The 18,247-nt window shown below is 43.5% G+C and overlaps 1 protein-coding gene across 1 annotated transcript; it reads right to left on the bottom strand.

Annotated features, from left to right (window-relative positions):
* Positions 1-6,353: 6,353 nt before the first annotated feature.
* Positions 6,354-16,028, bottom strand: sympk (symplekin). The gene is made up of 27 exons (XM_031564242.2): positions 15,621-16,028; positions 14,808-14,921; positions 14,636-14,701; positions 14,451-14,504; positions 14,261-14,334; positions 14,016-14,142; positions 13,664-13,913; positions 13,348-13,518; positions 12,536-12,778; positions 12,258-12,409; positions 11,937-12,087; positions 11,447-11,696; positions 11,162-11,312; positions 10,678-10,913; positions 10,120-10,201; positions 9,895-10,008; positions 9,602-9,749; positions 9,295-9,455; positions 8,865-8,973; positions 8,596-8,696; positions 8,355-8,445; positions 8,132-8,233; positions 7,833-8,020; positions 7,403-7,579; positions 7,135-7,239; positions 6,735-6,917; positions 6,354-6,634 (listed from the first exon to the last, which is right to left on the bottom strand). The coding sequence occupies exons 2-27, from the start codon at positions 14,907-14,909 to the stop codon at positions 6,464-6,466; spliced, it is 3,759 nt and encodes a 1,252-aa protein (XP_031420102.1). The 5' UTR covers positions 14,910-14,921; positions 15,621-16,028; the 3' UTR covers positions 6,354-6,463.
* Between the last annotated feature and the right edge of the window lie 2,219 nt (positions 16,029-18,247).

Genomic DNA, 18,247 nt, shown 5'->3' with positions numbered 1-18,247 from the left:
TTCATGTCGAGTCACTACAGCACTGTCACAAACATATTGTCATGATGTGTTCATATTCCCCAAAAGGACACCCACATATACTATTTTCACAGACATGCATAAATAATTATAATAATAATTATAGAACTAAGTTTCCATGACATGTTTTCATATCACAATTACCAGTGCCATTTTTTTCTAGTTTGATAATCTAATGAAAATGTGCGATTTAGTGATATTAGATGAATGACGTAATGATTCACACATGGAATATTCAGGGTTCCCGCGGTCATGGAAATCCTGGAGAAGTTTTAAAATCTTCATTTTCCAGGCCTGGAAAAGTCATGAAATTCAGTTTAATTCATTGAATGTTCTGGAAGTCACAGAATGTGATCTTGTTGTATCTAGGTGTAATGACAATATGACATGATGTTCTTGTTCTGCTGTACGGATGTTCTGTTGTGCGTTTCAGCAGCGTGATGGTTTCCATTTCAACGGACATAGCCAAACTAGCCTATTACAAAAGGAACGGAAAAGGTTATTTTAATTTTCATTCATTAACTAAGCCCAACCTTTGGAGTAAAGGACGCAATTTTGCAATTTCAGACAAGGTCCCTTTTAAAGGTCATGGAACAGTTTGAAATGTCAATGAAAATGGTAGGAACCCTGATTACTTACTAAAATGTTCCTGTTAAACAAAGGAATTGCTGATAGCTGAACATGTATACATATGCCCTGCATCAGACACTATACTCTGATACCTCTTGCCATGTTTGAGGTTTTTTACGAGGTTTAACACACAGAGATGAACCAAACCATGAAGTCTGAAACATGACATCAAATCTGAGTGGGCTACTCTGGAAAGAACTGATAACTATTTCACTATTTACTCTCCTTTCTTGACCGGTTTTATTTTGAGATTTGAAAATGAACACAATACTGCATCATCTCCATTACACCCTTAACAGTGTTTGGGTCAAGAATAGGATATGGAGCTTGCGTAACACTGAATCTAGCTACTATACCAATGAACAGAATGGAGCACACTGTCCCATTATGTCAGTACAGTAATGCAAGTAGAAAGTATCAGTTTCATTATGTAGTTATTTAGTTACATTGTAATAAGGGCTGTGTAATATGTAACGTGAATGGCGTCTCAGAGGGCGTTGAGTGCAGCTAGTTACACCTTGGCTTCAAGCCCCTTCAATAATTCACTCAAGGAACTCAATGTAATCTTTTCTCTATGTTGAAAGACAATCTATAGTGTGTTATTTCCACATTACACTTTAGTGTTTAGGAGTTTCGAGCATCTGTATGTAAATAACCTAAAGCTACAACTGCACCATCTCACTCAGATGTCACCTATGGAAACTGGTAGGTCGACTGAGAACAGAGAAGGTTATGTGTAACATTACAAGGTCATCAGGTGTTCTCTGCTTCCCTCCAGAAGAGGCTGTGTGTGTGTGTGCATTATTCATTAGAGAGATATCACAAGAAACAAAATTAATAGAAATACAATTTAATAAACATAATATAGAGGTAACTCAGGGCATGTGTACCATTGAGTAATGTAAATGAATATATTACTCAAACTTTGAATGAGCACCAGGTTTAGGTTCAGGTTCTTCTTATCCCCTTTAGAACCTCCTGGCAGAACTATTAAGATATTTAAGATGGACGGAGTCTTTGGAGCCAACTATGCTGTTCACTTTTTGGCTCTGGATTCCCTCAGTCTTAACACCCGTCAGGTTACTGCTGGTCATACCCATTGAAGTGAACTTATTAAGGTGGTCTTTGGCTTTCCACTCATAAGCTCTTTTGTCACTTTGACCTTGAGGTGACATGATGCCAGTGTTAGGTCTGTCCAGTTTCTTTGTTTCTGTGAGTCCTTTTGGTTCCTTAAACTGGTCATTGAGTCTCTCCATTTCTCTTATAATAGCATCGTTCTCCTCTTGATCCTCCTTTGCTGACTTCCCCATGGTTTTCTTTTTCTGACTTTCAGCTAGCAGCTTTTTCTCGAGCTCTTCAAGATCTTTATCAAATAAATCAGCATCATTCAAAACCTTGCTTTGTTTCTTGACACATATGTTTTTCTTGACTGCCACACTGCACACATTTCCTTGTTTCAGTGGTACGGTTGCCTTCTGAATATTTGTGGCTACCGTAGTCTTTCTGTTACTTGGGATAACCGCCAGCTCTCTCTCAAGCTCCTCAAGTTCTTTATCAAACAACTCTGCATCATCCAAGGCCTTGCTTTGTTTCTTGATGCATGTGTCTTTCTTGACAGGTACACTGCACACATTTCCTTGTTTCAGTGGTACGGTTGCCTTCTGAACATTCGTGGCTACCGTAGTCTTTGTGTTACTTGGAATAACCGCCAGCTCTCTCTCAAGCTCCTCGAGTTCTTTATCAAACAACTCCGCATCATCCAAGGCCTTGCTTTGTTTCTTGATGCATGTGTTCTTAACTGGCACATTGCACACATTTGCTAGCTTCAGTGGTATAGTTACCCTCTGAATATTTGGAGCCACTGCAGTCTTTGTGTTACTGGGGATGGCCTCTTCCTCATCACTGTCCCAGGGAGAGTCGTCCTCATTATCCTGGGCATTGACTTTAGCCTTTGGTAGCTCCTTCTTGGTGCTCTCCTGGGATTCAGCTTTCAGCAAGGAAATGTTACTTTTGGCCTTTGGTTTAAATGAATCCCCTTGGTCCCCTTCATCAGAGTCCCAAGAATTATAATCGTCATGGACTTGGGCCTTCTCAGTCTTACCTTGAGCAACCTCAACAGCCTTTTCAGTCTTAATGACTGTCTCTGTGATCTCAGTCTTACCTTGAGCAACCTCCACAGCCTTTTCCTCCTGAATGACTGTCTCCACTTTTTGGTTCCCCCCATCACTCTTTTTCTCCCTCTCCTCGTTTCCTTTCTGTATTTTCTCCTCCATCATCTCTTTCCTGTCCCTCTCAATGTTCTGTTTCTCTTTCTCCATCTCTTTCATCAGAGGCTCATACTCCCTCTCCCTCTTTTTCTCCTCAATCTCTTGAGCCCTCTGAAGCTCTTCCTCTCTCTGTTTCCACTCCTTCCTCTCCTTTTCCATTCTCCTTTTCTCCTTCTCAACGCTTTCCCACTCCTCCTTTAGGCACTTCTTGTCTGTCGCCACTGCTTTCTTCTCCATAATGACCTTCTCTTTCAGCTGCCTCCTCTTTTCAAGCAGTTGCTCCTTTTGGGTCTCGACCTCCTTTTGCTGCACTTCTATTTTCTTCCATTCCGTGTCAATCTTTTCACGTTCACGTTCATCCTCAAGTGCCTTCTCTCTGGCAGCATCCTCCCGCTCCCTTTCCTCAGTCTCCCGCTCCCTTGCCTCAGTCTCCCGCTTTCTCTCCTCTTTCAGTAGCTCTTCCTGAATCTTTGCCTGTCTCTCCATCTCTTTCCTCTCCTGTTTCAGTAGCTCTTCTTGAATCTTTGCCTGTCTCCCCAACTCTTTCCTTTCCTCTTCTATCTTTTGTTTCTCCTTCTCAATGTTTTTCCACTCTTTCTCAAGTGCTGCGTTTCTCTCTTCCTCCAGTTTCTCTTTCTCAATCTTTGCCTCTCTCTCCCTCATCTCACTCTTCGTCTCTCGTATCTTCCATTTCTCTTTCTCAATGGCTTTCCACTCTTCTGCTAGGGCTGTCTTTCTCTTGTCCTTCTCCTCTCTCAGACAAGCCTCAGTCTCCCGCTGTCTGATTTCCACCTTCTCTAAGCTCCTTGTCTCTCTGTCTCTTTCCATGCTCACTGTTGAGAATCTCTCCAACCTCAACTTTCTCCTTCTCTCTCTCACTTCCTCCTCCTCTCTTTCCCAGCGCTCAAGTCTTGCCAAATCTACATATAAGATACACAGAATGAATGTCAAACATCTGCTTTAAATACAGCCAATCATTGCATGTCCTCATTAGTATTAGCAAGTTAATTGAGGAAATCCATACAATGAGATGATATATCTTTGCTGTTTTACTGAGACCAGTTTTAATTTCAATACTAGGCTAATTCTGTCTGCCCATCTGAATTTGCTTGTGGTGTTCCTACCGTCAGGAGCCATGGCCCAGCTCATGTGGCCCGGCCTGTTAGGCCCCGGCCCCGCTGTTCTCTGCCGCTCGATGAGCAGCTTCATGGAAGAGCTCAGCTTCCACTCCACCTCAGCTAATATGAGGGATTGCATCTGCAATAGGACAAATGTCAGTTATGCTATGATTCACAGAAACCCAGCCTGCCAGTGGGATCTTCCTGTTCAAGTGTTCCAACTTTAGATTTACTAGAGTAAATAGTGATAACATCCATTCACAGGGGTGTGACCAGGGGAGTGGGGGCTTGAAAGATTCAGGGGGCCTCGTGCAGGACAGGGGTCCTGAAACATGATGCTGAGTGATATTTATTTAGACTATAATGTTACAGGTTGAGATTTTTTCACAACTAGATGCATTTTATTGCTAGGCCGCTAGTTTACAGTTTATTGCTAGGCCCCTGCGCATACATGCTGTAACATTATGAACTGTATGGGGAAATCACGAAATAACTAGTGCCATTATTCTCACCTCCTCCATTCTTGCCTCCAGCCAGGCTCGCTCTTGAAAAACCTTGGCCTCAAAGAGGATCCGCCAGCTCTCTTCCAGCAGTCGCATTCTGACACACGGAGAGCTTCAGAGGGGACTTCAATTAGATTGAAAATGAGTTAACTTGTTATGTATGTATACTCATGTATGTATATATGACACGATATTCAGTTTTTTGTTAAAATAGAGTTTAGGTTACGTGTTGTAGGCTATACGCCTAGAGTAAAAGCCAAGCCTAGAAAATATGGAATACAAATACATTTTGGCCGTAATACAACTCACGTTTGTCTATAACTCACCAAATAATCCTCTTCAATATGTTTCGTGACAAGTATATGTCGGCTTTTTGTTCAGTTTGTCTGTAAACTCGCTGTAAGCTCGCTTGTACGGGTTGACTGTAACAGCAGAAAAGCAGACTGACTCCAAAAATTCTACTTTGCCAAAATTCTACTTTGCCAAAATTCTACTTTCCGAAAATTCTAGTTGTCATACAACGTGGTAGAATTCTGTCGTGATGTCATTGTTGGTGGGCAGAAAATTGATTGAGTTTGACGTGAGTGTTCTACAGGTAAGCAGACTGAAGAATGTCTACATGAACAAGGCGATGCACGGCAAGTGTATTTATATAGCACATTTCATACACTGTGGTAATACAATGTGCTTCACATAAATACACAGTGGCAATACAATGGCCATACAATGTGCTTCACATAAAAGCAAAAGGTCAGTACATGATCATAAAAACAGTAAATTATAGGAAATAAAAGCAGTAAGAGAATAATAAAAATCATTAGTCTACTACAGTAAGCAATAATGCTTCAAGGAACTGTTCACAGCCAGTTAGCAGAAGGCATCTGAGAAAAGTTTGGTCTTAAGTCTAGATTTAAAACTGGGAATATATGGAGCGTTTTTAATGTCTTCTGGAAGTTGGTTCCAGAGGTGAACCGCATAGTGGCTGAGTACTGCTTCACCCTGTTTAGTTCGGACAGTGGATTTTACTAATAGATATTTCTGCTGTGATCTGAGTGGTACGTACTGCTGAAACATGTCCGATAGATAGAACAGGCTCTGATAGGCCTCAGTTGAACGTAGCGTTGACCTAAGCCATTCTGAAGGCGCTGGTGAGAGCAATTATAAAAGGAATACAATTCAAAGTAAATAAACACAAACATTATATTCGAATCAAACTTTTTAACAATATTACCATCAAATTAGCTTCCCACCAAATATATTGCCTAGTACTAGTGCTCCACCAGGTGGACATCTGCGAACGTGCAGAAAAACAATATACATTTTACAGAAATGTGTTCGCTCCCCTAGAATTGTCACCGGAGTATAGTTCAAGGGGTCTAGATGTCTCCTATCTTCTCCACTACTAACTTGCGGTTACATGCTGCTAGCGAGGATTTCCCGCGTATGTTACAAATTACAAACCGTCTTAGGTATAAGAGAGTAGGTGTGTTTAGTTTCGATCAAGATGCCTGTCCGACTTGTTAGGATGTGGTACAGATCCGAGAGGGGGAAGAAAACTGTTTTACCTTATTGACCATCAGTACAATGAGGCCAATATCATGTAAGGTTTGACAAGAATTACTGTTGTACTTCAGGCTAACAAAGGCTTCATGTAATGTTTGTATTGTAGTGCTTTATTTTGAGAGGTCTGTCTCTCCCTTCCTCTAGATGACAGTAGTGTGTAGGGTGGCACCAAGTATGAATTTCCCCACAAAATTCACAGTATGTTTATGGTATGGTAAGGTTGCACATTAATGAGGAAAAAAATGAAGTCAACATTGTAAATTATTTTTTAATTTTCAGTGTTTCACAATAAATTCAATGTATGAACAAAAAAACTATTTCTGCATTTGAAGATGATGACCAACATTAAAAAAAATTATAATAATCATTCATCGACAGCGCCAGTATCTGTTTCCATGACGTTTTCCTCAGATGATTCGTTTGGTTGCTCGGCCTCATCTGAATGCTCTGGAAGTGCTTCCTCAGTTGGATGTTCTGCTTCCTGTTCTGCAGGTAATGGGGAGGCGCACTGTTCCTGCTCCGTGACCTCCTCCTGCTAGAAGGACAATCCATGAATTTCTAACCCCAGAAGAAGAACGACACAGAAATCCTTGACTGTGAGGGAGACTGTGAAGACCTCTGTGCGGGTATCTTACCTGTGGGATGGGCTCTGCGGGTTCTTCCTGGGGAGAAAAGGCTGAGGTGGTGGTCTGCATCTGTGGCTCTGCCTCCTCTGTGTTTGGAGGGGGGTACTGAGGAAGGACAGGCTCTGGCATCTGCACCACCACGGGGGCTTCTTCTGGTTGTTCCACTTTGATGGGGGCAGGTTGTGTATGTACCTGGGTGACAAGAGTTGCAAAAAAGAAACAACTTTGCTGCAGTATGATGAGGCTACAATCTCACTCCTATTTTATGGCTACAAAGAACCAAGTGCATACTTCAAGGAAATTATATTTTTTCTTTCTTGAACATGAAGTATATTATTTGTGTTTGGTATTAATATATATCTATGTTCCTTACATCTTGGTGCTGTGTGTGTGTGTGTGTGTTCCTTACATCTTGGTCCTCCATAGGTTCTACAGGTTCCGGTTCGGGTTCGGGTTCCGGTTCTTTGCTGCCGGCTTCTAGAACAGTCATTATTGAAGCTGGTATGTGAGCTTGCTGAAAAGGCACAACAGGGTGGGAAGGATATGAGCAAAAGTTCAACCGGCCATGAATGAACAAAACTGACAAAAAAAAAAAAACTGAAATGCAAAGGCAGCATTGGCAACAGAAAAGCAAATTCCACTGTTAAATGCGGTGGAACCGGCGGGGCCTTGCTGACCTGGTGTGGCGTTAAGGAGTGCACGTGCTGCAGCAGAGGCTCCCTCATCTCAGGGCAGCGCTCGAACATGCTGCTGAGCTGGGGCGCGGGCAGCTGCAGGAGCACGCTGAACGACTGCGGTTTGGTACGCTGGCAACACCGCACAAAGCCCTCCCACACCCGCGGGTACTTCCACACCTGCGGGGAGCAACACCGGTTCAAACTATTTACCTGCAAGACTTCAAATACTAAAAACACATCACTGGGTGAAAGAACATTCTAGAAAGACTGCTTTTATAGCTTCTTCCAGTGGTGCTAATCTGCTTAAATATTATGCCATAAGCTTGTGTTCTTTCAATAGAGAGCCCTGTTACTCGAGAACACTGGTGACTCAATGCACTTGAAGGCGTCCTGCTTTGGTGCCCCGTCTGAGGGCCTATGTGAGCCTCACCTTCTTGGTGATGAGGCGGGACAGGATGTTCATGACGAAGCCGCCCAGCCGTGGGTACATGGTGAGGGACTGCAGGACGGTGCGCATGAGCAGCATGGGCAGAGGGCTCTGGTCCATCAGCTGCTGCATGACCACAGCCAGCACCTCCGACGTGTACACGTTCTTCTCCGCAAAGCACAGGTTTGTGGCTGCACACACCGGCACACACACACAGAAATTATAGTAGTGCTCTTTGAATAAACATCATTCAATCCCAAAATAAGCTTTATTGAATTCCATAGAAGCATCAAGTGCATTACCTTTGATGATGGACTTCATGTCACACTTAGTTGAATCGATGTTGTGCAGGGCAATGAGGAGCTCACTAGGCGTGACTGGAGACACTGAGGATCCACCTTCACCTATAGAACAGAGAGCAGTTCAACGATGTATGCATTGGGTTCAGCATGCATATACATCCATCTGTACCCTACTGGTATGTAATAGTCTGGATGTTCTGACATGGGAAAGAGAAGAGCTTACTGTGCTGTGCACAAAGGAGACGGTTGAAGACCTCCTTCACCACAGTGGGGTTGAGTTTGATGAGTTTAGGCAGGGCCTGAATAACCTCCGTCTGTGTGGAGGCAAACACCAGTGGCCATCTTTAGTTTCAAGCTTTTTCCTTATACTCTTACAATGTGCTGTAATGTCCAATATCCTACATTCTTTACATGGAATCAAATAAATGTACACGTGTAGATGTATAGTAGGTGTAGATTCGGACCTTTTCAAGTCCATTGATGACGGGTATCAAGAAGCGGATGTCTGCCACTCGTTTGTGATAGAGGTCCCTCACTCTCTCCACCAGCTCTGGAGACGGTGACACTGTGGGACAATTGGAGATTGCAGCTCAGAAACAGAAAAATACAGTATATTTACAATAATCTACCACAGATTATTAAACGACCTCTTGAACTAGCGACATACTTAAAATATGATGCATGACAGCTACCATTGATGTGACATAATATTTATACACCCATATTGAAGTACCTTTTTCAGTGAGTATGTTTAGGCAGCGGGTGACCAGAGTCTCCGCCCCCTTTGGACAGGTTTCCACCAACAGCAGCAGTTCAGGAGAGTTCATTCCCATTCCTCGAATCTGTGGTCAGGCCAATGATGGAAGATGTGTGAGTGATGTGTATGAATGAGCTCAAAGTCGAACAGTTTACAGTCAAAACAGCTAAAGTCAGCCATGCAAACAAAAGAACACTGCACTTGATTGATTTAACACTGAATAGAAAGTAAAATATTTTTACGGAGCACGTTGCTAGGGAAACCCAATATACACAGGCGAATTGTGAATTGTTCATAGGCATTCAAAGATTGTCACCCATTGTCTTTCACAATAAAAGCAAATGATGGGCTGACACAAAATGTGCATCATGAAAGGACAAGCAAGCAAGTCAAGAATGGATCTTACAGGCTGCTCTATCACTCGCAAAACGCTCCGCTTGATGTCTGCTATTGCCTCGGTGTAGACGGCAGCCAGCTCGTGCACCAGCTTGTGGTTGAGGGGCAGCAGGGCCAGATACAGGTAGAGACACTGCATGACCGTCTCCTCTGTCCAGGGGGACGCCACCTCTGTGGGACACGCCATTCAACAAGCAAGCGGTCAGGACATACTGTACGAGTCTCTTAGATAAGAAAGAACACTGATATCAAGCCATTAAAGTTACACCAACAAACGCTTATCTGAAACCCCCAAAGGTCTCTTTTGGTTTGGTTACCTATGTCCTTGTCTGCTCCGAAGAACATGGAGGGTGGGTTGGGGTGAACCAGTAGCTGCATGTAGTTCAGTGCAAACCTCTCAATGTAATCCCTCAGCTGGTCCTTGTCATACATGCGCTTGATAAAGGACAGGGCATTGGACCGCACCTGTAAACATCCAGAATGGTTACAATCAAAACTAGGCCACGAAAAGGTAGTCGTAATGTTCCCAAATATCTAGATGGTGATATTTAATTTAATTCTTTGCTAAAACAGAACAATGAGAGAAAGCAACGTGAGCCTGTGACCTTACCGTTTCCTTCTCATGCGAGCTGAGGTCCAGTAACACGTGCAGGTACTGGAACTGCCTGGAGGGGCGCTTCAAGATGAGTTCCTTCAGGGTGGTCATACCCAGGTACACCCGAGTCTGGAAGAAACGTGCACAAGAACACATGAAGGCATGCACACCTCAAACTGGAGCAAAAACACAGACAAGAATCTTTGGACTTCTCCACAAGCGTGTGACAGAATTCGTTACCTCATCCTCACAGTACCGCCGAATCACGTCCAGCGCAGATTCCGTGATGAGGGGCGCTTCCAGTACCAGCTTAGTGAACAGTCTGGAGGAGGGAGGAAAGAAAAGCTTAGGGAGGGAATTACTAATCATGCGCTAGGACACCACAAATGCTCCTATTGGGTGTGGGCCAAAGGTCTTACAATCTAACAGTAAGTAAATGAAATGTTGTGTCAAGACCTACCATTCAAACCAGAATTTCTATAGCAACTTAAAAGTGCGGGATGGGATTGAAACTTGTATGTATATATGTTTGTTTAACAGAAAATACAAGTTTTTTTACTACTGTAGGCAAAGATTTGGCAAAACGTCAATAAGCAAAATTGGTCTTTGCCACCAAACACTATGTTTACGTTTGTTTGCTCACATCCCAACCAAGCTGGCATGTGATCACATAAAATAAAAAAGCTGTTTAAAGAATAAACAAATGTGGCCCATCCAGTTTTCATTTCAAAGTGATCCTCTGGATGTGTGTGTGTGTGTGTGTGTGTGGCGAGGCGGGTGCTCTGTGCGTAAATGTACCCATCTCTCTGCTCTGGTTTCTCCTGCAGTCCTGACAGCAGGGTGAACAGGCAGTACTCGTAGTTGTCCAGAGAGGCGCCCGCCTGCTGGCCCAGGTAGATGTTGTACTCCTGATACAGGAGAGCAAAGGCCAGGTCGCTCCTGCTCCGGATGTCATCCAGGATGAACGTGAGCATGTCCCGCTTCATCGCCCCTTCAAACTGGGTCGCCAAACGGGCTAGCAACTTCACTCGCACCTGGAAACACACGGAACAACGTCCATTCTATGGTAATTCACACAACACAACATGCACTGACAAGAGGGTCTATGTGCATGCACTCCTTGGTTGATTTGGATCTCCCCTTGAGTTCCTATAGCTTCACGTGTAGTATGACAGTAACAGTGCTCCATGATGCAAAACACTAAACCGCTGATAAAATGACTGGCTTTGGGTTACTGAAAAAGAAAGAGAAGTTGATGCTGTCGGAGGTTCAGGCGACTCACATGGGCCATTCCACTGCGTGCGATGGCTTTCTCCGACTTGAGAATGCGCTGGACCGACAAGTTGGTCAACTTTGTCATCTGGAGCTCAGTCAAGGGCTGAACCACGTCAGCCAATCGGAACACTTTCTTACGCCCACTGGAGCTGGCTGTCCTGGAAGGTAAAACATTAAGTTTGGCAAAGCCGAGACCAGACCAATGGACAGCCATCAACCAAAACCTTCAATGTTTCCTTCCACCTCCATGCCGGTCTGTGTGTGTGTGTGTGTGTGTTTCAGTGTGACTCACTTGGCCAGGGCAGAGAGCACAATGGGCTGTGGTAGTGTCTTGGCCTGGGGAACATCCTCAGCCTTGGCGGGGATCTTCCCTGCGTAGCCCCCGAGCACTGAGATGGCCTGACCGTGGGACACGAGGGACACTTTGCGCTTGATGATGAGGTCTTTCCCACTGGCCAGCTCCTCTGACGGCCCCTCACCCGGCCCAGCCTCCTTTCCAGGCTGCTGCTGCTCCTCCTCCCGAGCCTTGAGCTGCTCCACGCCTGGGAAAGAATCAACAATCCAGTTCAAGTTCATGCAATAAGTGAAGGCACGACTGTACTGGCTATTGGGTTTGGAATCACAGCATTAGATTAGCATCAGTTTAGCACGAAACACAAAAAACCATGCTGTTGCCATTCTGTGGTCCAATTTCACAAGACCCTTTATGACAATAAAATACAAATACATCACAAATGTGAGTGAAAGCATTTACTACCCGTACGCCCTAAGCTTTTTCTCACCTGGTCCGATTCCTGCGGCTGTAATCTGCGTGGCCATCAGTCTGGCCAGATGTTGGATCTGAGCATCTGTGCCTGCGGACTCGACGGGAGTGTATGTGGCCTGGAAGGAGGCTGGCATGACGTTGGGCAGGTACACCATGCTGATCAGCACCTGGACAAAAGGGTTGTATCTTTAATAAGACCTTACTGGGAGTCCTGTAGTCTTGAGAGATCACTCCACTGTTACCGGGGTCTAGGGGGCAGTTTGGTTGCCAAAACATCACTCAAAATACAGTCACATTATCGTGATTCAGAATTCCATCTCAATCTGCAAAACCTCACCAGATTGGCAACATTTTCTGGAGAGAGCAGGGGAAACAGGAAGTCTGCGGTGACATCGATGGCAGACTGGTTTGCCGGCGTGGCAACAGGCTTGGGAGCGAGGGCTGGGGCAGGCTCCTCTTTATCCTCATCATCCTCGATCAGCGTGGGCTCTGAGGACAAAACACACACGCCACACGGTAAAGAAAGACTGAAAGCAAGGAAAAAAACTCTCCATATGCACGCCAGAGCAATAAAGCGGCACTGAATATTACAAACAAGTATCTGCATTGGCTGACCCATCTTGATCTTCTTCTTGCCCTCGGCGAAGGCTTCCATATGGGGTCTCTTGCGCTGGTCTCGAGGGGCGGGCGTGCAGCGGTTGATTTCGTTCTGGTTCATTCCCAGGTCCAGCAGCAGCGTGCTGATCTGGGCCAGGAACTCCAGGCTGGAGGGGTGACGGAGCACGGCCACCAGGTGGAGCTTCAGGTTCTTACGGACACTACTCACCTGGGACTTGGCCAGAGTTGGGGGCAAGTTAGCTGTAGACAGAGGAATGTAAGTGAGCAAATTAATTTGCACTTGCAAACCAACTCATACTAAACATTGACTTGCTACTGTGTCTGCAATGGTCTGCCAGCACATGAGCGATGCTAATCTCCAAGGGAGCGCATAAACAGTACACCTTCACGCACTGGACAGAGAAGGTCAATAAATATCTTCAGATGTGTGAACAAGCACACATGAACACACTGAATAACATTAGATGTGAGCCAGACTGGTTTGTGATTATGATGAAGACATGGGAGTGGTCTCTTTCACCAGGTCAGTACATGTTACAGGTCCAAGATCATATTTGAGGCTGGGTGCCAGCACGACCTAATGACAACATGCAATACTATCCTTTCTTTGTGAGCGTTGATGCAAGTAATGGTTTGCTTTATCCTGATAACTGTGGCATACAAGAACAAACTTGTTTTTTTTTTTCATTGATCACCACCTTTGCCTTAACTTGACTCTAGTCATTATTCACCATAATTCAGTCTGACCAGCACATTCCCCTGCATCCTGCTGGTCTGGATCTAACCGTAACACAGTGACATGGCCTCACCGTGCAGAGTCTCGTACGCCTGCACCACCTCGGACATGACCATGGGCCGCTGCCGCGCCAGGGTGGCCAGAGTGCCCAGAGCAGTGGTCAGGTTGATGCTGGAGATCGCAGGGTGGACCATGAACTTCAGCAGCTTATCCAGCGCTGCCTTGCCTTCCTCGCAAAGAGTATCTACACAGGAATCCAACACAGAGAGAGGGGTGGTTGGCTGATGCCTATACTGATTTCATACACCCTTAACAAACACATGTGTCCCACTCCTGCATAGGAATAGGCAGTACAGAACTGAACATCCCAGTTCTGTTGCTCTACCCACCATAGCGAATGTAAGAATGGTCTCGAGGGATTTTGTCCAGGCTGATATCTCCTTCTTGTTTCTTGGGGACGTCAGAGTCTGGTGTTCGTGGTGACAGGGCGATAATCACTGACTCTGTGAGTTTGATGGCATGGGTTCGTATTCCATCGTTGTCGGAGTCCAGCATCGCTAGAATATCTTCCTTCATCTGAGTGACCATGTCCCAACAGGCCTCCTGCATTTCTGACACCACCTTGGACCGCATCAGCCACTAGCCAAAACCAATACGATTCAGTTATTTCAGTATAATTATTATTCAATACTATGCAGTATACAGTATGGGTTGGCATATGTGATAGGGATTTCACTTTACCTGAAGAGCCACTTTATAAAGTTGAGTAAGTGTAAGAATGGCTTTCTTCTGTACGTTCACACTTTCATCTTTCAGTAGCATATTCAGATTGGCTATAAGCTTCAACAGAAGCTCATTGTCCCTTTTGCTGTTGAACAAAGTAAGCAGTGTTTAGATGTCATATATACATTAGTGTAGTCCATGGTCACTGAAGATCAGAAGATTTATTTCCCTGTAAAGTCACTCCAAAATAAACTCAAACTCACCATGCTTCTTCTATGAAGCCAATGACAAATTTCCGTACTTCCATAGATTTATCTGTCTGAAACGCTATTATCTCCTATTAGAATGACAGATATATTCATGTTAAGTATACCTATTGATGAAGGAATTCGGGAAATCTACTTTCAAAAGACTTGATTTTGAAGACTTGAAGACTTTTCAACAGACACTTACATCAAGAAAGTTGTCAAGCAGTGAGGGATCCTTATTTATGATAAGTTCCTGGACCTAAAAGGTAAAACGTGATTGTTAACCAGTGCACAACACCTGTCTGGATTTCTCTTGAGTCTTCTTGTGCTTTATTTAATGCCTTCATTTGAATATTCAATGTCTTGAAACATAACGTAAATACCACATACCTGTTTCAGGTCTACGAGTTTATTTTCTGTAGTTCTCAGAGCAGCTTGGTTCAGAAGATCCACAACCTGTTGAAAAATCACAACAGCTTTGTCAAAGTGCCTCAAAAATACAAAAGGTATGTCTGTGCGACAATGCAGAAAAACTGTGTATTACACTGTTGAAAGGTCCTACCTTTTCACTGGTGGTCATATCTATAGCAATGTCCTCCTCTCCACTGACAGAACGGGATGCTGTACCGGACCTCAGCTCAGGTCTGTGGCTACCTGAGGCCATCTTGGAAGTTTCCTTGGTAACGACAAGTAACCATATTTTAAAGATATTCTTAGTACATATGTCCTAGCTTGAATTGCATGTTACTGCTACATGTCATGGGTCATGTTTGATAATTTGTTCTGCAATATAACATAAAAACTGCATGCATCCCATTGAATCAGTTTTTCTTCTGTAACTTAACTGTCAATACATCTCACCAGTTCTAAGTATCAGTTCTACGGGAGAACAACAGATACTCTCACTAATAGAAGGTTACCATTTATTCCTTCACCCTGAAGAACACATTTCGAACAGACCCAGTAAGTGGATTCTAATGCTAGTTTAGATCGGTATGAAGTCAGTCCAACACAGTTGTAAGCAACCATGTTTACATACAGTCATACGTCAGCGTAACCTCGCTAACGAACCAGCTAATTCACACTTTCATCGAACCCATCAGTACGCAAGATGACTGATGTCGTAACACAAGAATCTTAAAATATTTGCTAGATCTAATTTCATTACATAAAATAAGCCTACGTTGCAAGCTAACATTATCTAGCTAGAAGCTATACTACAACAGTCATTCTAACATGAGTGAACTGTCCTGTAGGCTAGGCTTTTGAAGATCACGGTACAAAATGCCCATTTGATTTAACCAGCTTTAGCTACACAGGTCTTGGTTGGGTAATTTTCTCTAACTCTTTTACAACGTATTCTTTCAATGCTTACCTTTTCTGGTCGCTTACAGACTAACGTAAAGTTAGCTATCTAGCTAACGTGGGTAGCTCTCGTGACGCAGGGGGCAGTTAACTCTGATATTATTAGTGAAGAATTTTAGTAACAAAGGTCTATTAAAGTGCCATCCCAATCACAAAGAAAAATATAATCCACAAAGGTACATGGCTAAGTGAAAGATACAAAACAATTAACTGCAATACATGGCGTCCGGTACAGTGAATTGTACCGTAGGCGCCATATTTTCCTGTGAACGAAGAAATTGTTTATGGGAATTTAATTACAGCACACAATGTTGCGCCACCAATTGGTCTGGAGCTGAAGTGAGACATGAAAATGTAAGTTGCAGACAGGCAGAAGTTACGTTGTAACCACTGAAAACGTCCACTGAAAAAAAATAAATAAATAAACAGATGGACTCTGGAAATACACAGCAAGCTCAGATAAGGGATCGGGGCTGGAATCTCTTTATAGATGGCCCCCTGGCCTCGAATGCTTCAGTCCCTTCCCAACTCCTCTTTATTTGAGTGTTAGATGTACTGTGTATCAGGGCTTTGCACACATGCCTTCAAATAAGTGGATGTAGAGATATGGCGATGCACTCATTGCTGACAGCTATACATTTTCAAGCACACAATTATGCATATGCCGTATGTCTCCATAAAGACATGCTGGAACAGCATAGGTCACTGCAGAGCTGCACTGTAACAGGATAGTAACTCTTCAGCAGGTGAAGCCCTGAAAATGTCTGTCCTCTCAGTCACTGCAAGTGTTTTAGTGTGTGAAATCACATCTGGATGCATAAATCAGCATTAAGTATTGAGACATCTTAAGGACCCCCTCGAAAACGAGATGCCTCCAAACAATACATTTCAAAACCCAGAGCAACACCACTGTGTGCTGAACCACATAGTATTTTGTCCTCGCATCCTAAACAGCTTCTGAGAACAGCACCAGGACAAGAACGGGATGTTAAGGCCTGCTTCATGCCTGAGCACCTGAGCACCTGTGCACAAACCCATTCTCCTCAAGTGCAATAACAAGCATTAGCCGAGGTGATGCTCCGTGGCGTTGGACTCTTCCTTGCTCTCTGAATCCACAGTGCCACCGTGTAAATGATTTACTCATGGTGTAAGCTGTTTAACTTTGGATAAGGTGACATTAGTAGTGGTCTCTGTCAGGACGGCCTCTGTCAAATGTGCTTCTGATGAAACGTAAACATGGCTTTGCTCCTTCCTTTCTTTTTCCATTGTTTATTTTATTTGGTAATTACCTGCTGTGTTCACTTTTCTTTGTCAACTGGTCAAAATGGAATATTTCTTTGTAAGTATATGACCTGGGCGAATATTATATTTGTCATGTTTCTGTGTTCAACAAATCTGCCTTTTCAAAAAATGTCATTGTGGAATATTTGTCTATGGATCTTTAGGTAACTTGAAATGCTTTATAACATTACTACATAGGTTACTAATACACACCCAACTTGCACTTCTAACTGGCATGAAAGACCACATTTCACCAGCAGAGGTCAGTAATAGCATAGATATTCTTCCCAGTAAGGCAGAATGCCTGGTCATGCTGTGTTTTTATCTTGACCTTAGACATCATTACCGTAATCTGGGTGTCAGTTTTGTTTGTGTTTTTTTTTTCATCATGTTGTTAACATCTGGCCCATTTTAGATTTTAAGAAAATCCCTGCATAAATATTTACAGTATATTATAAACAATGACTGAGGGATGATAAAGATCTTGAAAAATGCCTTTGATGTGTATTCTTTTAGAGCTATTTATTCTGTTATATGTCCTCTTGTCTAGTCCTTGAGTAATAGAGCATAACAATCCCCACGAAAATAAACAAGACAACTCAAAATGTTGCAGAATTTTCCAATCTAATCTAATACTAGGTTATGTTTTTCTTTTGAATAATCATGCCGTTGTGTAGTAGCAGCAGCAGAGTCTCTGGGAAGCTCTTTGAAAATCTGTCTTGTTGAATACAAAGAGCTCCACAGACCTCTGGTTCGAGTAAGGTCAGCTTTTTTCCTGTTGCTAAGGCTTCTAAATGGAAAATATTGAATGAGAGGGACTTGTCCTTGTGTATGCTTGTGTATACGCGGGGGGAAAGCAATAATTCCATTCAGATTTGTATTTTATACAGGTCAGACTTTTCTTGGAAACTTCTATCTGTGAAAAGGTTTGTTTGATGGTTTCCTTCAGTAATCATTATTCCAGAAGCTTGTCAGTTCCAACCAGGTCTGAAATGTATGAGGCTGGAAGGTCTGAAGATCTGGACAGGTTTCCAACAGTGAAAGAGAACAAAGGGGCTATTTTTAGCCTTGTTTTCACATCTGTGCAGCATCAGCTCAGTCATGTGTTTTCACTGCTGTACTACTGCAGATGACAGCCTGGCCTGCTGTGACATGTGATGTGAGGTCTGCTGTATGGTATGATGCTCCGTGATGCACTATGACTACGTTGACCTGTTTCACAGTTCGAATGATTCTGACAATGAGGAGTTTCCTTTCATTTTTTTTGTGTTTTGCTGAATGTTGCTGCATAGTCTTGCCTTAAGCAGCACAGACAGTATAAAAGGCTTAGAACAGTGAGGTTGGAATAGCTTGCCT

This window comes from Clupea harengus, chromosome 3 (genome assembly GCF_900700415.2).
Source record: "Clupea harengus chromosome 3, Ch_v2.0.2, whole genome shotgun sequence".
Lineage (NCBI taxonomy): Eukaryota > Metazoa > Chordata > Actinopteri > Clupeiformes > Clupeidae > Clupea > Clupea harengus.
The sequence above is the reverse complement of the archived record's forward strand: the minus strand, read 5'-3'. Positions and strand labels throughout refer to the sequence as shown.

Excerpts from the sequence above, each read along its gene's own strand:
- sympk (XM_031564242.2), bottom strand. The coding sequence starts at position 14,909 with ATGGCCTCAGGTAGCCACAGACCTGAGCTGAGGTCCGGTACAGCATCC. Across the intron at positions 12,410-12,535 it reads CAAGAAGAAGATCAAGATGG|AGCCCACGCTGATCGAGGAT; the intron begins GTCAGCCAATGC and ends TTTTGTCCTCAG. Across the intron at positions 6,918-7,134 it reads AACCTATGGAGGACCAAGAT|GTACATACACAACCTGCCCC; the intron begins GTAAGGAACACA and ends CTTGTCACCCAG.